Genomic DNA, 23,479 nt, shown 5'->3' on the forward strand with positions numbered 1-23,479 from the left:
AGAACCCATCAGAGATTTGCCGCAGTCGCATGTGCATCTTTGCCTCACTCATCCAAGTATCCTGTCTTGCCCCCACTTTCATGCAGTATCACGTCAACGAGCCATTTCACTCTGAAAGTATCCCTTTCTGGGCCTCAGATGTCACGCTTGACCTACACTGGACTAATTCCCCTCCTCACGACCTTGACCAGTCTGCTCACTGCTCGAGCCAGATACTTGAGTCTCATTTAGATTACTTCTACCTTCTTGAAAACCTAGCCTCATAATTTCAACTGCAGAATCCATTCGATAAGCCATACTCTCAGCTGACTCGTACTTTTACAGTCATTGTGCATCGCCGGGGGAAATAGTCAGGAACCCCATAACCAAGAGCTTTTTGGGGCAAACTGGAGGTGCAAAACCCATACTTATGGTGTGATTATTCTCATGATGTAGAGGTACTCTGATTTTGAAGCCTGGGTGCGAAAAAAGATCCTTTTGGTCTTGCTTGACACAAGCTCCACCAACCGCAGAGACGTCCCCAGAGCCTGCGGCAAGGGGGGGGTTGCAACTCATCATCAAATTTGCCTAATAACAATTTCAATCTGGCTAGGACTATCTCCAGCTAGCATTTGGGGCATTCAAACAAACCATTCAAAGTGCTATGTTGAAGGTTGTAGTGCTAATTTTTCTACTTCTTTTGCTCTCTTCAGATTTTCCATATTGCTCACAACTGCCTAAGAAGTTCAATGTATAAATTTATTTATCATTGAAATTTTACATGAGATTCTGCTGTGATCACTAGTGTGTTCCCACATTTGACTATATTTTACATATCTCCCTGATAAACCATCCACAGTTGTATGATTGATCTCCTCAAAAGTCACACTCTTTCAGTGAAGCTTGAAGACAAAGCATTGTTTTGGAGTCCTCCCAAGTTTGAGCAAGGATGTGTACAAGATGCCTTGAAAACACTTGGCATCTTCAGATCTTGGATATCAATAATTGTGGCATGTTTATTAATGATTTTGGCCAAAACCCACTGAAAATGTCAAATTTGGAATTGACTGCCACATGAAAAATTGCAATAAGCTGTAAGTGCCTCCTCTGCAAGCTCCAAAGGATGCGCGCTTTGAGGAGGGACTTGGTCAAGTCAACCTTTTAATGGGTACGGATAAAGATGCCCCTAACCCCAGAAGTTTGAAGATTGCTATGGTCCTTCCCAGTGGGTTGAGGATTGCTTCGGCCTGATGCTTTCCTGGGGATTGCTCTGGCAGGCAAAAAAAACTGTTCTCCTTGGGGCTCAACAGGGATTGTTATTTTTTGGGGGCAGGGATTAAGCATTACAGCAACAAAAAAATCTCAAAAAATATATGTACAGGAATGTGAAAACACAACATAAAACCCAGTGAATGGTGATAGGAACATCCCTAAAATGGTAGAAGTGTCCAAACAAAAGATGTCCTTTGAAAAAAAGTGGTTAATCAAAGGTCAACTAAGCTGTCACAATATGCAGAATAACTATGGGGTGCACCCCAAGATATTTTTGGGTTTGGGCACCCCTGGGGGTGTCTGTGCCCAGGCACAACTTTTTTGTCCCCTTTTCACTGTTTGTGCCACACCCACAACAAGAAATCATTCTCAAGACCAGTGAAGCATTTGGCTTGGACACACTCTCTTTGGTGAACAACTTGCATTCATCACCAAAAACATCTCACACATGCACAACATTCTAGAACAAATATCACCATATATTGAAAAGTTCATTGTGGACAAGTCAAGGCAAGAAATGCACTGTCCTTTATTCAAAACAATCTCTGGCCTCCCCCTTAACTGGACCCCCAGGATAGGCTTTACGATTTGTCAGAGAGATCTTGCTAAGACATACTCTATCAAAACCCATACCTTTTGAAGTCCCTAAATTGGTATGGTTTTCACACAGTTGACTGTAGTCAAATCTTGCACATATAAGAATCATAAAATGTGATCATATCACCAGAAAGCCAATTGACTGGTTTCTCCATGGAATTTTGTAGTCCACTGACAATAAGTGCAACTGGCACTTATGGTAAGGTTTTATATCAGTTTTGATATCACTAAACATTACAAGAATTAAGTGAAATATGCACATAATTGATTTATGGAAGAAAAACTAAGGCTCTTTCAAGATTGGTCATTGATACCCTTCCTTATCCCAATCAATCACTTCAAGAGCAAATGTTAACTTTTCAAGTTTCAAAATCTTTTCTCTTGTTTTATTCATCTAAACTATAGTTGCTAGTGCCAAGAAGCATTTAATGTTGGACCACCAAATATTATTCTTCTGAATTGATACCAAGCCACAAAAGTCATCCAATCTGTGGGCCAAGTGTATTGTTAGAATTCTGACATCAATGGCAATCCAAATATATGATTTAAAATTCAATATTCAAACTTCTTGTTTTACTTGGTTTCTACAGCCATTCTTGTCTTGAAGTGTGGTTTTGGTAGATATCCGGTCTAACATTATACACTTCTTGGCACTTTACCTCAAGGATTTTGATACTTTGGGAAGTGGCATTGTGTCTTGAATATGGATCATTGGGCAAACAGTAAAGTACAACAGTCCACAGGAATCCACTACCACAATCAACTACATCAGTCAAGAACACAGTTTTTAGCTCCACTTCATACTCCCAAAGCAGTCCTCTTTCATTTCAATTCTACCAATGACCATAAATAGACTAAACAAACAAACCCATTATAGACAAAAACAAAATCAAAGAGACATTTTTACATAATTAGGGTTTAATTTTATTGACAGGTGTTTAATTTCTTTTTCTTCAATACCCATTCATAGTCAACCATTTACAAAAAAACCCCACTCCTCCAACAAAAACAAGACAAAAAATCTCTCCACACCAGTGCATGTATAAACCAACAAAATCAAGAAATAGAAGAACAAAGGAAAACAAGGGGCCCAAGATGCTTTTATGGAATCTTTTATCCACTACACATCGTACAGGCTCCTGGGTTTTCTAGTGAACACATCAATGCCGCTTGTTCGAGTTCGCGTTCTTCAGCCCGTTTCTTTGCTTCTTCAAAGGTCAATTCACGTTCTGGTGCTTTGGAAGTAGGCGCTTCGACTGTTACCTGAGAACCTGTTGATATATATGAAGATGAGGTAGAGGGTGCAACTCCAGAGACCTTTCGAGTTAATTTGCTAGCTACAGCTGTCGCATTTGTGATGTCATTCATCGGCGACGATAATGACTTTGTAGGTGCAAGAAGAGCTTTGAGTGAGCTTGTAGTAGCGGTAGCAGCCTTGTTTGCTGCTTTGGCTTCATCTTGTAGTTTTTTGTCTACCGTAAACTGAATGGCGTTGGCCGCAGCTCGGGTACGAAGATAGTACATCCCGGTCTTCAAACCCTTCTTCCATGCATAGAAGTGCATCTAAAAAAAGTTTCGCGGTCAGATGAGCTATCTTTCTCTTCAATCATTTCCATGGTAAAAGCTTACAGATGTCAGTTGGCCAAATGTCGGAGCTTGCAAGTGAATATTGAGTGATTGCGATTGATCAATGAAAGCTCCACGATCGGCAGCTAGATCAATGATCACCTGTGAGATATTGGACATAGACTAGTCAGATTACGTGTATTAAGCGTGTTATGCAAAAATCAAATATTGATTACCTTTTGACTAATCTCCCAAACGGTCTTGTACACTGCTTTCATCTTGGTGGGAATATCAGGGATGTTTTGAATAGATCCCTGATGGGCTATGATTCGGTTCTTCATTTCATCGTTCCATAAACCCATCTCCACGAGCTCTTTGAGCAGCCAAGGATTGACAATTTGAAACTCGCCCGCCAGGACCCGTCGCGTGTAAATGTTACTGTCGAGTAACACTTCAGCATACGTAGAACCGTGAAGATATCAGAGCAAGATAACATACGAGGTGTACGGCTCAAAACATTCGTTGAAGCCCATGATCTGACTGGTCGAAGCAGTAGGCATTGGCGCAAGCAAAAGTGAGTTCCTCAAGCCGGTAGCCTTTATCCTTTCTTTCAGATCGTCCCATTTCCACAGGTCGGAGGGTGTGACGCCCCACATATCGTATTGGAGTTCTCCTAGACTAGCGGGCGACCCGGGGAATGTCTCGTATGCGCCTTCCGCCACGGCAAGCTCGTTCGAGGCTTCGAGCGCTGCGTGATAGAGTGTCTCGAAGATCTGCGCATTCAATTTTTTGGCTTCCGGGGAATCGAATGGAAGCTTTAAGATCTGGAAGGCATCTGCCAATCCGTTGACTCCGATTCCAATGGGTCGATGTCTCATGTTGGACTTTTTAGCTTCTGGGACGGGGTAGTAGTTCACATCAATTATACGATTCAAGTTCCACGTGACTTCCTTCGTCACCTCATGTAACTTTTGGAAATCATAGACTCCGTCGGTGATATACGTCGGCAGCGCGATCGAGGCCAGGTTACAAACCGCCACCTCATCTGGGGCTGAATACTCGATGATCTCAGTACATAGGTTCGATGACTTGATGGTACCAAGGTTCTTTTGATTCGATTTGCCTGTTCATGACCAGACAGATTCCATCAGATGAGAAGTTTTGAGAGACCCTGGTTGTAAATCAAGACTTACGGTTCGCGGCATCTTTGTACAACATAAAGGGGTTTCCTGTCTCAGTTTGAGCTTCCAAGATAGCGTACCAAAGTTTTTGGGCTTTCACTGTTTTCTTGGCACGGCCTTCTTTTTCATATTGATCAAATAACTTTTCAAACGCCTCTCCATAAACGTCGGAAAGACCGGGCGCCTCGGCCGGGCAGAAGAGGGGCCAATCGCCGTTCTAGTGGATGGTGATAATTGGTCAGTTAAGATTAACATGATAGTAGCGTGAGCAGGTAGGCTCACGTCTTCCACTCGCTGCATAAATAAATCTGGAATCCATAGCGCGTAGAAAAGGTCACGAGCTCTGCTTTCTTCCTTTCCGTGATTTTTACGTAGATCGAGCCAATCAAATACATCTGCGTGCCATGGCTCAATGTAAATCGCAAAAGCACCTGGTCTTTTGTTCCCACCTTGATCAACGTATCTGGCCGTCTAAAAACGTGACACTCATCAACATCGCGACGCTAGGAGTGTATCGAAGTCGACTACCTACATTGTTGAAGACACGCAGCATAGGCACTATCCCATTTGAGTACCCGTTGGTACCAGCAATGTAACTACCAGTGGCCCGGATATCATGGATATTAAGACCGATTCCACCAGCCGTCTTGGAGATCATAGCGCAAGTCTTGAGAGTGTCATAGATACCATCAATTGAGTCCGACTTCATGCTGACCAAAAAGCAGGACGAGAGTTGGGGATGGGGAGTTCCAGAGTTGAAAAGGGTAGGTGATGCGTGTGTGAAATACTAGCAAATGTGACCATGTCAGCAAGATTATCAATGATCATAGACAGAAAACGTAGCACGGATGCTGCACCTTTTCTGACATCAAATTGTAAGTCCTGATGGCTCGATCAACATCAGTCCCATGAATTCCTACTGCGACGCGCATGAGCATGTGTTGTGGCCTTTCAGCAACTTTATTGTCGATACGCAGGAGGTAGGATCGCTCTAGCGTCTTGAAGCCAAAGTAGTTGTAGTTGAAGTCACGGTCATAGATGACTGCGCTGTTCAAAGCTTCCGCATTTGCCTGGACGGCTTCGTATGTTTCATCTGAGATCATAGGTGATGGACGACCGTTCTTCGGGTTGACTGTCATTGAGGAGAGACGCACACGCGTAAATAAAAGTTGTAGGAATCGAGTCAGGCCTGCGAATCTGGTGCTTACCATATCTGTAAAGATCTTCGATGACCTGGCTAAAAAGTTTTTTGGTCTCTTTGTGAAGATTGCTGATAGCGATCCGCGCAGCAAGCACAGCGTAATCAGGATGTCGCGTGGTCATATAAGCAGCTGTCTCAGCTGCCAAGTTATCCAATTCGACTGTTGTAACACCATTGAAAACGCCGTTGATAACTTTCTTAGTACTAGATCGAAGGAAGGGAAGCAAATGAGTAGTTGTCTCGATTTGACATTACGTTAGCTCAGCTTACATTTCAATCGGTTCAACATGCACATTGTCAAGACCATAGCAAAGTTTATTTATCCGAGCGGTAATCTTGTCAAAAGCGACTGTGGAAAGAAGATACCTTAGTAAGAGACAGATTGCTTGATGAAGAGTAATGGCGGAATAACGTACCTCGCTCTCGGCGTCCATCACGTTTGTAAACCTGCAAGAACCGTATAAAAAAGTGTCAGATCCGATCAGCCGATCAAAAATGAAAATGGGTTATGATTCGAAAGGTAGCGTACAAAGGCCATCGCGGTTATCTAGATATCTGAGAGCTGTGGTTTACAGGTTTGCAAGAGGTCTAAGTCAAGGATGATGAGTTCTAGACTGTTAATCTGAAGATGTAGTGATGGTAAAATGTAAGTCGAAGTTCTGAGTCAATTTATTCTTGGATGGGAACTGAAATTGAAACGCGTCTAAGGTTTTTATAAGTTTGACCTTTTGAGGCTCACAGGCTGTCTGTCTGCTAAAATCACGGAATTCGACGCGTCAAGTTCTCTAAGTCCTGAGTTGGTACTTAATTTAGCAGATAATGCTTAAGATTACTAATCCTCTATCATGTATGCAGATACTCCGAGATGTGCAGTGCACATCGTACAACGCTGCTTGACGACATATCAAATCAGACTTTGCAAACAGGAATCAAATTCAAATTCAAAGCCTGTACAACTCCTGCTGGAAGCATCATAGTGCTCTTGATCAGTTTCAAAAACAATTGTGTTAACAATTGCGTTTATTGTAGGATAAGATGCTGGGAAACAGATGATGATGATGATTGGTTTTTGAGGCATATCCTTGCAAGCCATGAACTACTTTGATTGCATGGTCCCGATTATTTGTAGAGCTGTAAGGGTATCAAATCATTATGTCTATCCCAGGTGTACCCCCTATGGCTGCTCTGTGATATCACTCCAAAGGTTGAGTTTTGTTGCACAGAATATGTCCATTTGTGTTGGCTCAGATTCAATGATTGGTGAGTCTCCATGTGAAGTTGCAGAAAGAGATAATTGCCTTGTAGGCTTCAATGTATGATAGGATTTGTTTGTTCATGTGGAGGATGAATTGATGTGAATCAATGTAAAGTTTATTGCTAATCAAACACACATGGTCAACTACCTCAACTCTTGGGGGGTCTACAGGTATCTCTAATTTGCTAAGGTAAGATTTGCAAGAGATGTGGCCTCATTAAACTTGAATCATCATGACCACCTTTTGTTTCAAAAGGTCTGATGGACTATCAAGATTTTTTTGGACTGAGGTTGCTGTCCAAGTCTCTTGATCCCTTCTTTGCCAAATGTCAGAGACAGTAAAGAATTTGGATTTCAAGTTGGTCAAGAAAGATGATTTTTGGTGAGAGTAGACACAGGAGTTGGTTTCTCCAGGGAAATTTCTAGGAAACATTGGAGGCCGCAGTATCTAACTTGTATATGACATGAGAGTCTGCTGGGCCTAAGGAAACAGTGTTTGACTTTTTGATGTTTGCACACCATGCAGTTTATCATGGCTATCAGTGCAGATTGCCAAGTACTGGTGCTGTCAGCCCTTGAGCTTTTGTAGAGCAGAAGCCAAAAGGGCTTCACATAAGTACACTGATAAAACATGATAAGAGGCAAAAATCATGCTCAAATTGATTGAGATGCATGTAAATAGTAAATTCCAAAAAATCACTCCCATTGATTTCTTCATATCCTTTAGAATCAACAAATCAAGCAAAAATTTGACTGCTCATGTCCAATTCACAATGACATATAGAAATACTGCCCATAAGGGAAGACCACAGGGGACAAATTATGTTTTGGTTATATTTGCTGATCACCCATTGTTCAAAACCTTTGTGGTTTGTTGCAACATGTATGTAACAAAAACTGACTTTGGGCAAGGAATATCAATCACCATCCCAACTAATCCTTCTGACACTCAATGAAACAGTCCTTACAGAAAATTGACAATCCAAAAGGATTTGCAAAGAACAGTATAGTTGGAAATCTTCAACCTTAACCTCACATACTTCTTGCTACATATTTATCTTTAGGATTGATCATGTATCTCAAGAGTTATCCAATATAAGCCACAGTAGTGAATTACAGAAGGGTGATCAGCAAACTCATTGCAAACCTATTGCAAACAAGACTTGCAATTGAAGAAAGTTGCGAAGGAGAAAGTTGCAAAGGAGAAAGTTGCAAACACAGTCACTGCAACTTTCTTCAATCAGGTTACATACATTCTGGTGGTGTGAAAAAGGTATTAGAAACACAGTTGATGAGAATATAGTATCTCATTCACTGTGGATATTGAGTGTCCCAAAAGCCTCATGACCATCAATTTTGTGTCATTTGTCATTTTTTTCAGCTATCAAACCAATACCTTCTTGTGTTGGTGATTGAATTCATTTCATTAGTCAACCCCATCAATCTCATGAAATTCCTATTTCAACCCAAAGATCAAAATCTTTCAACTCCAATGCAAGTAAAGCCTTCATACATTCATGATGATAGGCCATAATTTCACAAAACATCTTCACAAACCTAAAAACAATCTGGTTTCTTTGTTTCATTGTCTTTGGTAGTAAAACATCTCCCAAAGGTACCTGCATGGATTATATGGAAACATAGTTTGTTTTTGATCATTGTTTTACCAGTTCATGAAGGACCCTGTTTTGATTCACATGGGGATCTCACCATGTAGAAACATATTTGGCTAAAGTGACCAAAATTGTAAAGAAGAATCCAATCCTTGAACATGTATGAACTTGTCAGAAATGTTTGCCTTGTTGCTTCATAAAGAAAATCAAAGTGAGAGTTTTGTTTACTTTACAACCTGCAGCTCTTTTGCCATTGCTTTCCCTGGTCTTCCAATATGAAAAATGAAACTTGACTCAAATTCCAAGTTTCAATTGGGTAAAGAAAGTGCTGAATAAAAAACCTGTCCTATGCCTATTCCAGCCTCAAGGCTTGCACCTTCACTATTTCCATCAAGAGGAGGTATGTTGAGTTGAGTTCCTGTGTTGCAGGAGATCTGCCTTGGCCAGGGCTTTTAATTACATATATTTTCACTAATGTATGTACCAACTGTTATGATCACTGAGATATCCATGTGATCTTGGGGGGTTGTGGAATTTGTCAAATCACACATTTCCAAAAGAACCAGACATGGTATTGGCAAAGCTCCTAGATGTGTGCCATCTGATAGCCCTTGTTCAGGCACATCGTTAGCACCTCTCATGTATCCGGCACCCTGTCACATGGCTTTCAATGAGCTGGTATCTGACAACCCCCTTGACATGGATTGTTCCCATGGGGGGCTTTCTGGGGTCCTGATAAAACCTGACTTTGATTGGCAGATTTGATATGTGAGTAGGTTTTCACATGGTTTAAATATTTATTTATTTTCAGAAAGCCAGGACAAGCAATAGCAAAAACAGCTGTGCGGCTCTTGTCCCTTGAAAGCTTTTAAATCTCATGTCTTCTGCTTGTTACCTGGTTGAAAAACCTTAAAATTCATAGTAAAACTCGTTGCTGCATCCCTGGTAAAAATTAATCTTGACAATAATCACCAAATTTTGTTAAATGCATTCTTACTGTCTGATTCCATATGACACACATGGTTAATCTGTCTCTTTATTCAAAAAAAATAATAATCATAAATTGCCCGAAAGAAAAAAAGGAAGCAAAAAAAAGAACATACTATGTATCTATTGATACAACTTAAACCATCAATTTTCTTACCAAAAAGCAGAAGAAAAAAGACAGAAAGAAAAAACAAATACAAAAAGATAAAAATAAAAGAAGAAGTTAAAAAAAGGGAAAAAAGAAAAAAAAACATAATATCCAAGACATGATTTTTTAAAATCAAAAATCAAAAATCAAAAACCTTTCATCTAAACTCAACAAAAAAAATTAAAACAATTCTCTACTTATCTGTCAATATCAGAAAAAAAAAGATAAAAATTATGAAACCCAAAAAAAGAAGTTTGCAAAAAAGAAGAAAAGAAAAAGCAAAACGTTTAACGACAAACAGATCGTGTGTATAGTAAATGAAAAAGAATGAAAAAAGAATGAAAAAGAAAAGCAAGACGAAGACAATGACAGAAAAAGAAAGAAAACCTTGAGCCAAAAAAAAAGAAATCACTGTCTATGTGTTTGAAAGGTATGTACAATATATATAAGAGATATGTATATATAAAGCATAATAAAGTATAAATAGATTAAAGAAACCTTGTAAGGTTGAAATACTACATAATAGTACAACAGCATTTAGCTGAAGATTGTTGTTGATGATCTGTTTCTTGCGGCACTTGAACATTTGTTGCTGATGGTAAATCGAAAACAGATTGACGATGTGTATCTTCTACCGAATTCTCTTGCTGCTGCATAGTCATCATAGGTATTGGTGTTTGATGAAAGGTCTCTGAAGGATGAGACGCTGAATGAGATCGACCATTGGAGAGCATAAGTGATGGGCTTGGATGGTTCGAAGTTTGAGGGGGATGTGAAGGTGAACGATATGAAGCCCGAGCAGGCGATGGTGGAGAGGGTTTGAATTCATTTGGAACAGAGTCTCGGTTAGCTGTTGGATGGGTTGGAGGCGAGCACAGCGGATCTGTAGGTGGTGATGGTAAGATTGAGGATGGCACTGGATCTGATTTCAGGACCAATGATTCATCTTCCAGTGATGTTGAAATGTCAAGATCAAATGTATTAGGCTGTTTTCAAATCCAACGATACGAACAGATATTAGCTGACATTGAGAAATTTCACCCCTGGAGGATACAAGAACAAGAGCGGGGTGATGAGAAGGTACGAAAGAGGGCAATCTTACCTGAGCAGGGCGAATGGGTCTATCATCATCGGCTGTCGGCCGATATTCAATACTAGGGGCACGAGAAGAGGAGGAAAAAGAAGTTCGAGAAGAGTGGTCATGTTCGGAGGGTGGAGTCGGAGTTGGCGCTTTGGGTTCCGCGAGAGGAGGTGGTGGTGGCGTGATTTTCCTGATCAACATTGGCGTGCCTGCCGGATCCCATTCAGAAATATCCACTGCGCTCAATTTTGAACTCTCAGCCAGATCAGTCTTGATCTTCTGTTGGGCCTCCAGCTGCCTTGCAACAGCAGGTAGAATCATGTCATCAAATCCAGGTTCTACACCTTCTGCCTTCGGATCCACTCGATAGAGTCTCGGACTAGGGTCAGTAGACCAAGGCGGAAGCGCGCCGCTCTCACGGATAGAAGATGATATAGAGGAAACCGAAAGACTTCGTGGCCTGCCAGCTGAAGCGGTTCTATTTCGGTTGAGAGGTGCGGTAGTATTCCGAGTCGGAGTCGGCTTAGAGCGCACCCCAAGTCGAGGTTTGGATGACAATGTATGAGCAGTACTTTGTGTGTTTGCACGTTGACGAGGTAGAGAAGGAGAGTTATTGCTAGGGCCATTCGGACGAGGACTGAGATCGGGATTGGGACTGTGAATCGGCTTAGAGCGTACATGAGAGCCAGAAGGAGATGGTGATGTGATGGATGGTTTGACGGAGGGCGCACGTGAATCTTTGGTGGAACGACGTGAAGGGGGGTCGGCATTACGTGGTTGGGATTGAGCGCGTGGGGAACGTTGGGAAGCTGAAGTCATCCCGCTTGTAGACCGTAGTCGAGGAGAATGTTCTACAGGTGAGGTGGTTGCTTGCTTAGTAAGTGAGGAGTTGGAGATCAACGGAAGCTGGCTCAATCCTAATGCACTTGATTTCACATTAAGCTGCTGCTGGTTTTCGTCATCAATCATAGTTATGGGAGTAGTCAAAGATTGATGATTGAAAGAGGCTTCAGGTGTGGGGCTAAAGTTGAGTGCATGACGATTCTGTTGATGAATATCAATGGGAGTTGTGGGTGAAGACCATACAGATTGAGTAGGAGAGCCGGCAAGGTTGGTGTTTTTAGGTTCATTTGACGAACCGGATTCGTTTTCACTCGAAGAGGAAGGAGTGAAAGCGCGGTCAGGATGAAGAAGTGCAAGCCGAGGAGAAACAGAAGTAGTGGTAGGTTCACGAGCACGACGGGCCCGAAGACGACGAGACACGAGTTCTGGCGCGATCCGCAGTCTGTGATAAAGAATTGAAGGGAATACGTTGGGGAAGATTAGTTAATTGGTATTTTGTATAGAAGCATAAGAATCACACACTGAACCAAATCCTCAAGATTATCCTCAGGTAAGATGACATTGGCAATCTTCAATCGTTCCTCCAAGATAGAATCTTCGACATCATGTTTGAGTCGATGAACCGACTTCTCTTTAGAAACTAAGCTAGCCATTGGAAGAATGAAATGAGGGTAAAGATAGCCAGCGAAGCTCTAAAGAGTGATGAGGAGATGAATGAGTTGAATGTTCTGAGATGTTGATGTAGATTGATGGATGTCTTGTGAGTGTTCCAAGTTGATGATATAAGGGACCAATCTTGAGATATGTATGAATTCCTGAGGCTGAGCTGAGATAAGTTTGAATGGATGAAGTTTGAATAAAATGATACAGCCGAGTTGAGAAGTTGAGAGGGAAGGAAGGAAAATTAAAAATTAAAAATTAAAAACTCAAAAACTACAAAATTAAAATTAAAAAACGAATAAATTAAGGAAATTATAAATAACACAGTTCAATTCAAAATACATCCTAACTGGTACAGCTTACTCAATTAAGGTTTCTTTATTTTCACCACAACAGCATAGTACAACTTCAAATTTATCAATTTCAAGAATCAAGATAGAATATTGCATAGTCCACCTTGAAATAGCTTCACTGATGATCAACGAGATGTGTGCTCAAACACCCAGCACCAGACACATTTCCAGGAGGTATAGCAATTCCAGGAATTATTGTCACCCCCCCTTGCTTTTTTTTGTAAAGAAATCAAACATGCAAATTTGATCTTGATCCCCCCTATTCCCTTCCCATGCAATCTTTAACTTTTCTCGATCATCAATCAATCATAAACATCAATGTTGGACCATCTCGTGCTCCTGCCAAAAACACACGATCCATAATTCTCATTGAGTTGTTCTGTGAAAATTTACTCAAAGAACTTGATAAAGTCTCATGCGGGTATATATTGTTGGACGCATGAGGTGTGATTGTGTCCAACATGTCACCAATACTCAGAGGCGCATCTGAAAAAACGCGCCAAAGGGCGCGCCCAGAAAACCTCACAAAGACACAGGCGCGCTCACAAGTCGTTTGGCCGTTTCCTGGTTAGAGAGATCGCTTGGTTGTGATTTGTCAAATTATAGATTCCGACATTATGTATTAGATCAAAAATACCAATAATCAAAGAACTCAAGTTGATAGCTAGGAGAAGCGGAATCAAGAAGTCATGTTGAATGAAATTTTGCCTGAAAACCCTCAATAGACAAACTCTTGTGGAAAAAAGTTTTTGTTTACCAGAGCAGCGTGTGAAGCAGAATAAGGCGAGTTGCCACAGCTCCTTTTGCAAAAAGGTTGCGCCCCCAGCCTGACCCAAGCCCCAGCAAGTGACTCTCTTTGTGCCAAACCTCAAACTTGCTCATAGACAAAGGTCATGAACAAGAGTTTGGCTGGGGACATCCTTGCAAGCCTTCTGTACCTTTTGTTTACCAAGGAATATTGCCGGATCCATGATGAAGCGGGGTGCAAGAGTGGATGCTGACTTTAATAAATAAATCACAACACCATAAACATTTTACAGTGATCATCATTTCTTTTGAAAACCAAAAAAAAAGTATGTAAAACAAAACAACTAAAAAAACAAGTCACATGATATACAAATGTCACAATATATATAATAAGGTAATTCAAAGCCATCATAATTCTTACAAAGACAAATCTCAAACCACAAAACAAACGGGTTTTAATAGACAAGTTCCAATTCGGTTTATCATACAACACATCAAATATCTTAAAAAAAATCTGCAAAAGAAAGAAACCTACAACCCAAAAAATCATGGAAATCCAAAAAACCACAAGAGAAAAACAAATCACCATGCTTCTTTTTCACACAAACGTACAAGAAAAAAACAAATCACCAGATCACTGAAATATCAATTTATATCAAAGTCTTCTTAATCAACATCATGTTCTGATGATGAAACAGGAAGAGGAGGAAAAAGAGTTCTAACACTAACTCGTCCATGAGCATTAGTCCCATCCACTTCAGTAGTAGCAAACCGACTACTATTATTCCCACTACTGATCCCACTAAACAAAAACAACCCATTAAAGGATTCTTTGGTTCTTACACAATGATTAACAAGTTGATGATTAGGGTTAAGACTATGACTTGCTTGACGTGTTCGATGAGTTGAAGGAGTTGAATTTGATAAATGTGAATAACTTGCTCTTCTATCTTCATCTTGAAACCTTGAACTCTTTTGAGGTGAGCTTTGATTGGGTGATTCGACTGATGGTCGACTACTTGTAGGTGAAACTGAATCAAATTCTTGATATGATCTTGAACTTGTTGAAGTATTGGGGCTAGTCGGAGCTGAGTAAAAACCCGAGAGATCTGATGATGTGATTTCAAAATTTTGAAACACTGTGTGGAAACTAGAAGATGAAAGAAACATGATGTTAGGGTTGATCTGCGGACTCGAGTACAGATGAGAATGAAATCTTACTTGGTGATCATGAATTTGAGGATTGATCCAAGGCTGGTGCCTGAGATATTGGATATCAGATTCAGTGGGCTGGTTGTAGCAGACAAGCCATCAGTAAGTGATAATTTGCACATGGCAGCATCCTTTGCCAGGTCATCGGATCGAAGAAGTGTGGGTGTGAGACATGTGGCCAAGTTATGGGCATCCATTTTGTTCTCAGCTGTGTTTCAAATCAAAGCCATCAGTCTGTTTGCTTTTTTTACTCGTGATCAAATAGAATTGCGAACAACGACATACCAGCATGTGATGCGATATCGTGGCAAAGACTCAAAACGTAAGACAGTAGCTTGACTGCGGGAGCGGAGAGTTGGTCAATCAACTTTTCCTGGATATACGCCATTACTTCCGAGTTGCTCGAATTAGCCTGGATAGGTGGACAAGCTAGAATGACAGGGTATAGTGATGATGGAAAGACTGGGACTGGTAATTCCCTCAAGAAAAGTTTCAAAAGTGATGCTGCCAAGTGTGGTGCATCGGGGTAATCTGAAATCTTGACTGGATGACCGCGATCATAGGCTTCACTCAAGACTTTCAAGGTGGCTAGTGACGGCGGCCTTCGAAATAATCCTTCAGCATCGAGACCTGAGGTAGAAAGAGTGTGAGCTTCGGTTGGTTGGATAATTCCAATAGGTTGATACTAACCTAAAGATCGAATGCAGTTGACCGAGTCCTGAACGAGTTGAGGAATGCCTCTTTCGCCTTGTGGACCCATAAGCTGTTCAAGAGGTGTACCTATGACAGGTTTCCTTCTCCAAGTTGGTGGCATCACAATTTGGGGCTCAAGAGTCAGGTTGATTTTGTAAACTTCAGGAGGGATGCAGATCCTAAAAAGATATTTCAAAAGATAACAAAAAGATAAGTTTGGATATTACGATAGAATTTGAGGTTAAGAAGTATAATGGAAGACTGACTGATGAAGTGGAACTTGAGTCGCAAGTTCTGAGAGCGAATTGGTCCACTTGACCTTCTTACCTACCTTCCAACTTACAATCCCATTTAAAAAGACTTGTAATGTCATCTTTGCCCAAAAAGTGGGATGAACCACCCAAAGTGATTTCAAGTTTTTACGAGTTGATTTATCGAGTCGAAGGTAAGAGGAGATGACTTGAGTGACATTGGGACCAAATTCAGAAGGAGAAGCAAAGATGACAAGAGAGTATGGTTCGATAGATGTGATAGGTGAGAAGAGTGAAAGTGCTCGATTGACAAGCATATTGAAATCAGTTCCAATTGGTAAAGTTGAAGGTGAAGGGAATCTTGAAGCGCAGATGATCAATAGTGGATGCGATTCATGATCAGAACCAGCCTGATGGATAAGAAAGAAGTAAGAGTCAGTCAGTCAGTAAGTTGGTTAGTCAGTTATTGGATGGATTTGAATGAAATGAAGACCTGAAAGATGATTTGATTGAGAATTGAATCGAGTTGATTTAATTTTGAATGATGAGTTTGAGAATCATTTGAATGAGTTTGAATGAGTTTAGTCATCTTGATGGTAAGTTGATGATACGGTTCTTTCTTTAAAGTGATGAGTTTGATAAAGTTTTAATGGAAGCTGAAGACGAAACGATTGAGGAAGATATGAATTTTAGAGTTTATATTGGTAAATAGCAAAAACCAGGGCTTCAACTTCCAACGCTCTACACCTTAACGTGCCTTAAAATCATCATTAGCACAGCATCTTAATTCAGGCCAGCATCTCCCCTTTTCCTTTTCCCCTTTTTTCGCTGTGCTTTTGCTGGAAGAAATCAGAACCCATCACAACCATCTCGATTCTCGACCTGATCAGTGGCCCTTGTCTTTCAAGGCTCCACTAAAGCTTATAACTCAGCTATCCGAGATATGCTATGCAAGCAGAGAGTTTGGGTTGCTGGCTTGTCAGAAACTGCGATCTTGTGACCATTTGCTTGAGAGCTTTATTTTGAACTCCAGAAAATATGAGAACAGCATCAGCCAATGTGACTGCAAGATTCAACATAGTGGAACTATGTAATATGTTCACACCTTGTCTATTTTGTATGGCTGTGTATCTTTGCCCTTCTAAAAATATTCACTCTTCGAGAAACAATCTTGAATGCAAGGAAATCATGCGAATAGTAAGCTGCATAGTCTGCTTTGGATCTAGCGCATAGAAAGCTTGAAACCCGACGTATGGGGTACAGATATAAATATTGCAAATTCTTGTAAAATACAATAACAGAAAATTGTAAAAGTTTGTTCAAACGTAGCAAAGTCTCCATTTACAAAGAAATTAGAAAAAAATAGGGAGAGGCTAGGTACTTGGTCAATGGTATATCAAATGAGAAAGAAAACAGGTCAAAGCAAATCTTTTTCTTGATGTTCACCCCGTAACGTAAATGAGCATTTATAAAGTAGAGCCTGTGTAAACAAAGCACGGCACAGTCAAGCTGTGGGACCAACTGTCAAGTGCAAGCACCGACATCAAGATTCGTATCCTCTGGGATTATGGATGGTTCGAGGGGCCAGTTTTCGAGAGATGATATATCGGAATTATCTGCTGTGAAAGACAAGGTGAAATTCACGAAGATGCAAGCTTGATCAGATCCAAAGGACTTTGTTATTGATCGACAAGCGCATACAGCCCAAGATATAAGAAGCATATGCATACATAGGATTCATGATATGCATGAAGCGGGCCGAGATACATAGTGTTGATGCTGGTTGAAGCCTCCGATGTTCCGGGTGGCGTCGTGGAGTGCAGCTCCTTGAGATCTGCTCCATCTCGTCCTTGTTATGGAGTCCTGGTCTGATGTCATAACGAAACTGTAACAAGAACAATGGATGCCGAGCTATATGATACGAGATGACTTGAATGGTCACCATTTACTTAAGTAGGCATAATGATTTTTAGCGTGCTTCTGTCACCTTTGCAAGCTATGATGTGCCTTGAAGGATCGATATGAAGTGCTGAGAATGGAAGGTGAAAATGATTTGCTCAATTAGCGATTACAGATGAATTTTTGGGGAGTTTTGGTCAACGAACCTGGTGGATCGGATCTTTTCTGTCGTTCAACTTCAACAACATCAACTTCATTACTTACGATTGTCTCACCGCGACTTGTTCTCAATCAACACTAGCAAAGTAAACCAACTATATATCGGAAAGTATGGCAAACTCATCAGGTGGGCGAACGATTTATCATACATTACGACAAACCGGCATACCATTTGGTCATTCTAGACCATTTTCCATTCTTTGTCATCGTGGACAAAAACCTATTCCATCTTTCGGGAGAGCTTTCATGAGAATTGAGGATAATCCATCCAATCTTAATCAATTGTCTTCTTCCTTACCCGTCTCTCGGAATACCATATCAACTCGATCGTTTGGAACGTCTGCTCATCTGCTTTCTTCTCTAGCAACTTCAAGTTACAGGTTCAAGTAAGTTGGATTCCTGGTGTTACATATCCATCAAGACTAAGAAAGTGTGATGATGTGGATTTGACTTGTGAGCTAATTTGCTCTCTTCATTTCGCAGTCATACGATGCTTCGGGTCAAAGATCCAGAAGCAAGTCTAAAGTTTTATCAAGATATCATGGGTATGAAGCTCATCGATGAACATGATGGGGGAGACTTTAAGCTTTTTTTTCTAGGCTATGATCATCAAAAAGGTGTAGCTCGTAGTCAAAGAGAAGCCTTACTCGAACTCACGTTAGTATTTGGATTTCATCTGTACAATCTGAATGTATTTCCAATTCTGATTTTCTTTTTGTTGGCTTTCTCTTACTTTAGCTGGAACAAAGGTACCGAGAAAGATGCTAATTTCGCATATCACAATGGGAATGATGAACCTCAAGGGTTTGGTCATATAGCAATCGCTGTGGATGACATCGAAGCAGCTTGTAAACGATTCACCGAAATGGGTGTCAAGTTCAAAAAAAGGCCTGAGGAGGGTAAAATGCGTAACATGTATGAATTTCTTTTTGAAACTCGATTGGAGAAGATCTGCTGATGTTTTTTGTCTGCTTCACTTCCTTTGAACCTCAATTCATTTCTATCGTCTTACTGAATGCGGATTATGTCATGAACAGTGCTGTGAGTTATTGTGCATCCCTTGCGACATCTGCAGCTCATTCTTATGGCTGACCTTTTGTCTATCACAATTTGGCAAATTTTTAATAGTTTATCTATGACCCGGATAATTATTGGATGTAAGCTCCAAGTTTTTAACAATCTCTTTAATCATTGATTCATTACTCATCCTTTCTTTCTCTGTTTCGTGACCATAAGCGAAATTGTTTCGGCGAAGATGAAAGATATCTGAGGAAAACATCTTTTTGGCTATCAGTTTGAACTGAATCATGTGAAACTACCAAAAGACCCACCATAACGTAGTACTTTGCGGCAAGAACGTATCAATATTTTTATCATTATCATTCCCTGATCGGGCTCATCCAACCGAATCGGGTTCCTAATTTGCAGAAATAAAATTAATCACTTCATCACACTTCAATTCCCTGAATTCGAGAAAACATAGTGTGACGGGGGTTAGATCATAGACAATCCTGTTAATATCAAGACATATCTTTGCAATTATAAAGCTTTAATTTTATAGAAGTAAAGAGGTAAAACCAAGTGATTTCAGATGAGGATTTATATACGGTTTTGGATTAGATACAAATCCTATGCTTTGCTTCTCATCAGGTTTGAATTTGAGGGTGAAGTCTATGATCCAATCTTGGATCTTGGATCATAACCCAGGGAATGAGGGTGAGGATGTTGAAGTATTTGGCAATCTTATTCACAGTCTTTCCTACCCTTACCCAGGTCAGCTGGGTGATCCCAGGTTTGCGTGCAGAAACCAATGAGATCATGTCTCACCACCTAGTCAATACAGTCAATTTCTACTCAAAAGTATAGACTTATCTTCTTAACTTAATCATAACACCAAACATCTCTTTGATCCTTCTGAGTAAAAAACTTTTGCACATCAGTCAACATACCTATATGGAACCATCTTGAACCTCAAGAAAGGGTCATGTTGAAAAAATCTTGCGGATAATCTGACCCGGAAAGTACGAGAATGGGGTAAGATTTGATTTGGCCCAACCAATTCAAACATCCCCCGTGTATTTCATCTTTCTGAACCTAAAATCCAGACTCATTTCACTTCTGGCTACCTTTTCCTGAAATATCATTCACCATATGTTTTTTGCGCAATTTGAAAAGACATAAGTAAACCATACTTTGATTTGTTGGAGGTTGAATTTTTGTACTGCTATTCTTGTTGGGACATGGGGACTTTGATATTGGAGAAATCAGGAGTGTTTGTGAAGTATTGCATGGTTTATGAGGATGTAAATCTTGAGTCATTATGTAAATTATTCATGAGTTGCTGTACACATAGCTGTTTTTCGAGACTCATGAAAGAAATCTTGTGATGGATATCACAGCACGAAACAAAGCTGAAGAAAAACTCATTATCTCGGGATTCGGTGTATAGTGCAACGGCTGTTGTGGATGGCGGGCTGCTGTGCTGATCAAGGTTTACTCGATATCACCTGTTATGGGCTCCAATCAAACTCCATGGAGTTTCTCATCAAACCTCATGGTTTGTAGAACGAGATGTGGTCAAAATGTATGGTGCGTCATACACAACAGAAGTATCGTGTTCAATGATTCATCAAAGAAGAAATTTAAGAATGCAAAAAACTCCCAAGGGGATAATTTATCAAGAACACGAGTGAGAAGTTATACACATTTGATGAACTCAAACTTTTTTTTTGAAATATGGTACATCTGGTATTTGAGATTCTAGAGAAAAATTGAAATCTATGAGGTGCAAATATAAAAGGAGAACAATCAAGAATCTTATGTGACTGAGTGCCAGTGGTTTGGTGAATCTTTTGACCGAGTGATTCGGCGGTCAGTTGGAGCTGATGAGATCATTGAATCCACTCTTTCGAAAACAGAGTTCAGAAGTCACCAAATTTCACGGTAGCTATAGCTTGACTGCATGTGAGAATTGATGGTTGAAGTGAGGTGAAATGAACTAGTGATCCGATCTCAAACTGCTCTGCACTTCCATGTAATCATGAGATAAGGGTTGGGGTCCTCGTGAAGGATTATCGGACTTTCTTCTACTTGATTAAGACACCCGCGCCGTGCAAAAGAACTTCCACTGTTTGAGGCATATCATCAGTACAGATATCAAGTCAAATTGGCGGGTAAGATGGAAAACTTACCGTGATGATGTAGGTGAAGGAGGAAGAGATTCTTGATTGAGATTTTCGTCATGTTGGCTTGTGAGATCAGATGCGTACTTCTCTCCTATGCAGCACCTGTGAATTGTCACCTGGACTTCACCTAATCAAAATAATTAGTTTTGTTTGCTGATAGGCTGTCGAGCTGATTTTAAGATTAAGACTTGACTTACAGTATTCCCTTGGATCCTCGTAATCCAACATCCGAAACCTACTACCGGTCAACTTTGAGCTATTTTGGATGTGAGAGATGTCATACTCGATAATTGGCTGCGAGTCTCCAGCAAGAAAACACCGTCCAGCGGCAAAGAACCCATCCAACCATACTTTCACCACTACATCAAAAGGTAATGGGGTTGATGATAATCTGATACCGAAGAAACTTCCACCTGGTACATCGCAAGTGACACTCATGCTCGACCAAGATTGTGTTGGTTTTTGTCGCTTCTCGGGTATGATTTTCCCATCACGTCCTATGAGATTAAGAGTCACAAATTGTAGTTTCGGCATGCTTGATGAAGGTATCAATAAGTTGATTGTGTTTTAGAAGAAGTTGGAGAGCAGGAGGCTATAGAGATCGATGAGAAAGAGATATTCGATTCCCAGTGATATATATATGAAAACCAAGTACCGTTTATCCATTGTCCTGAGTATCCATTGAGCGTTATGATGAAGAAACAGCAGTCATTTCCTTACGTGTCGACGTGCTCATTGTTCGGAAAGGAAATACTAATACCATACGTTAAATTGAGCGAAAAGGGGGCGAGTATTCAGATGTTTGCGCTTCACAGCAGAGATCGTTTCAATCAATTAGATATACATGAGCTGTGGAAGGGAATTATCAAAGGTTTTCGACTGGACACCCCCTTGAACTGATCCATACGCAGCGGTTCAGACAAAGGCGAACTTGTCACATCTGAGTCTGAGTCTGAACAAACGTTTGGTTAATGCGTCATCCGCTAACAGGCTGATCGATTATCGTAACAAGTAACATGTACGGTCAACCAACACTCGGATCGCATCAACTTGGATCAACAGCGTGAATCAGTACAACATATTTTGCCTAAGTGACTTTTATCAAGGTTGAACTTGTGCGGCTTTCATTGATTTTGGATGTTCGTGTGCTGTACGAGCGATTCACCTATGTGGACTCGGAACTCATGAAGGTCAAACCAAAAGCTAGCTGCGTCAAACAATCCGACAGATGTGAGCAAGACTGTTTGTATCCCGTCTGAAACTTCGCGTCCTGTTTTCTAAATCGGACTTGGTATCGATTGGACATTTTCTTATGGAATTTTGGGTTCAACTTCCTACTCATTACCGTCTCTCGATGAGTCAAAAAGAGCAGACACTGGAAGAGTCGGGATCAGAATAGGTGTTCTGATTTTTTTGCACTGCATCCGAATGGCACCGAGGCTAGTCTGTTGGCAGAACACACCCCAGATCATGAGCCTCCAATGAGGGATGTTCAAGTTGTCAAAATGCGTGAAGCACAACTGTCTCCACTCTAAGATGAAAAATCAAATGTTACTGAATCCTTTTTAAAAATACGCGGAGAAAGCCCCACCGGAGAAGCACATTCCTCGTGATTCTTTTGAATATCTCTTTTTGAAGGGCAGGGAGGCCAAAGTAAATCATATTTTTGACATTTCTGGCCAACTTTAATAATCAACCCATTACTTATGACTTTTGGAGAGAGAATCAGGCTGATATATGTCCTTGTAAACTTTGCCAACCTCAAAGAGCAACCCGCATTTCAAGTGCATCAATCTCGTCTAGCAAAATATCACAATACCTCTTGATTGAGTATGTAGAGGCTGATTCATTGAAAATTGACAATGAAGTCTTGGTCTAGTTTGTGGGTGATGGGCCATGGCTCAATTTTGCTGACTCATGATTGCTTCCAGTCTCAGATGTCAGAGATTACAAGCATGGAATTTATGTTCACCATTCAACCTCATGGCTCTATTAGCAGTAATATACCAACAATTTTTATGGGCAATGTAGAGAAGGACTTATCTCATCTGACCCAATTTGAAGGTGATGATCTATTTACCAGGTCCACACTCATCTCCAAGGGAGAAGCAAAGTGCTGAAAGGTGTTTCTTTTGCAAGCCCAACACTTGGTATATTAGCAAACCTTGTGATCACCACTTTTCAAATACCTAGGGCCCAAATGATCTTGCACCAGATGCTCAATCTGGTAAGATACTCAATCTGGTAATAGTATCTCATACTTGTGAGCTCAACAGGAATATAGGCAGATGCAATTCAGGTGCCTAGTGCCATATTTTGGGTGCTTCTCTCTGAGCACCTTCAGATATTCTAACGATTATTTTCATCACATGCAAATACCAAAAATCTGACACCAGCAGTAACTTAAGGAAGGTTTAAATGTACTGAAGGATGGTTGGCTGGAAGAGTCACTGGCAAATTCATAGAAGAAAATAAGAGTTGGAAACCTTTGCTCTCATGTTTTTCTTGAGGGTGCTGTCTCGTGAAATGTGGAAAGA

At 40.6% G+C, this 23,479-nt stretch overlaps 5 protein-coding genes across 5 annotated transcripts; 1 reads left to right on the top strand and 4 right to left on the bottom strand.

The window, feature by feature from the left end:
• Positions 1-2,641: 2,641 nt before the first annotated feature.
• Positions 2,642-6,395, bottom strand: MELLADRAFT_41450 (uncharacterized protein; the record flags this gene model as incomplete). Its single annotated transcript, XM_007404017.1, has 12 exons — positions 2,642-3,411; positions 3,478-3,576; positions 3,651-3,852; positions 3,913-4,537; positions 4,608-4,812; positions 4,878-5,066; positions 5,128-5,382; positions 5,453-5,727; positions 5,804-6,000; positions 6,067-6,145; positions 6,213-6,243; positions 6,326-6,395. 12 exons carry the CDS (start codon positions 6,332-6,334, stop codon positions 2,962-2,964), a joined length of 2,616 nt encoding a protein of 871 aa, XP_007404079.1.
• A 3,919-nt stretch (positions 6,396-10,314) lies between these two features.
• Positions 10,315-12,376, bottom strand: MELLADRAFT_58478 (uncharacterized protein; the record flags this gene model as incomplete). Its single annotated transcript, XM_007404016.1, has 3 exons — positions 10,315-10,785; positions 10,902-12,165; positions 12,246-12,376. 3 exons carry the CDS (start codon positions 12,374-12,376, stop codon positions 10,315-10,317), a joined length of 1,866 nt encoding a protein of 621 aa, XP_007404078.1.
• Positions 12,377-13,764: 1,388 nt separating this feature from the next.
• MELLADRAFT_76282 (uncharacterized protein) lies at positions 13,765-16,270 on the bottom strand (the record flags this gene model as incomplete). The annotated part of the gene is made up of 6 exons (XM_007404015.1): positions 13,765-14,633; positions 14,705-14,903; positions 14,981-15,325; positions 15,386-15,567; positions 15,655-16,049; positions 16,133-16,270. The coding sequence occupies 6 exons, from the start codon at positions 16,226-16,228 to the stop codon at positions 14,150-14,152; spliced, it is 1,701 nt and encodes a 566-aa protein (XP_007404077.1).
• A 1,974-nt stretch (positions 16,271-18,244) lies between these two features.
• Positions 18,245-18,715, top strand: MELLADRAFT_32369 (uncharacterized protein; the record flags this gene model as incomplete). The annotated part of the gene is made up of 2 exons (XM_007403534.1): positions 18,245-18,414; positions 18,496-18,715. Coding segments are annotated over 2 exons (390 nt in total), but the record flags the coding sequence as incomplete, so codon positions are not given.
• Positions 18,716-20,380: 1,665 nt separating this feature from the next.
• MELLADRAFT_76283 (uncharacterized protein) lies at positions 20,381-21,894 on the bottom strand (the record flags this gene model as incomplete). Its single annotated transcript, XM_007404014.1, has 3 exons — positions 20,381-20,884; positions 20,949-21,069; positions 21,140-21,894. 3 exons carry the CDS (start codon positions 21,474-21,476, stop codon positions 20,770-20,772), a joined length of 573 nt encoding a protein of 190 aa, XP_007404076.1.
• Between the last annotated feature and the right edge of the window lie 1,585 nt (positions 21,895-23,479).

Source organism: Melampsora larici-populina (genome assembly GCF_000204055.1).
Source record: "Melampsora larici-populina 98AG31 unplaced genomic scaffold MELLAscaffold_1, whole genome shotgun sequence".
NCBI classification, from domain to species: domain Eukaryota; kingdom Fungi; phylum Basidiomycota; class Pucciniomycetes; order Pucciniales; family Melampsoraceae; genus Melampsora; species Melampsora laricis-populina.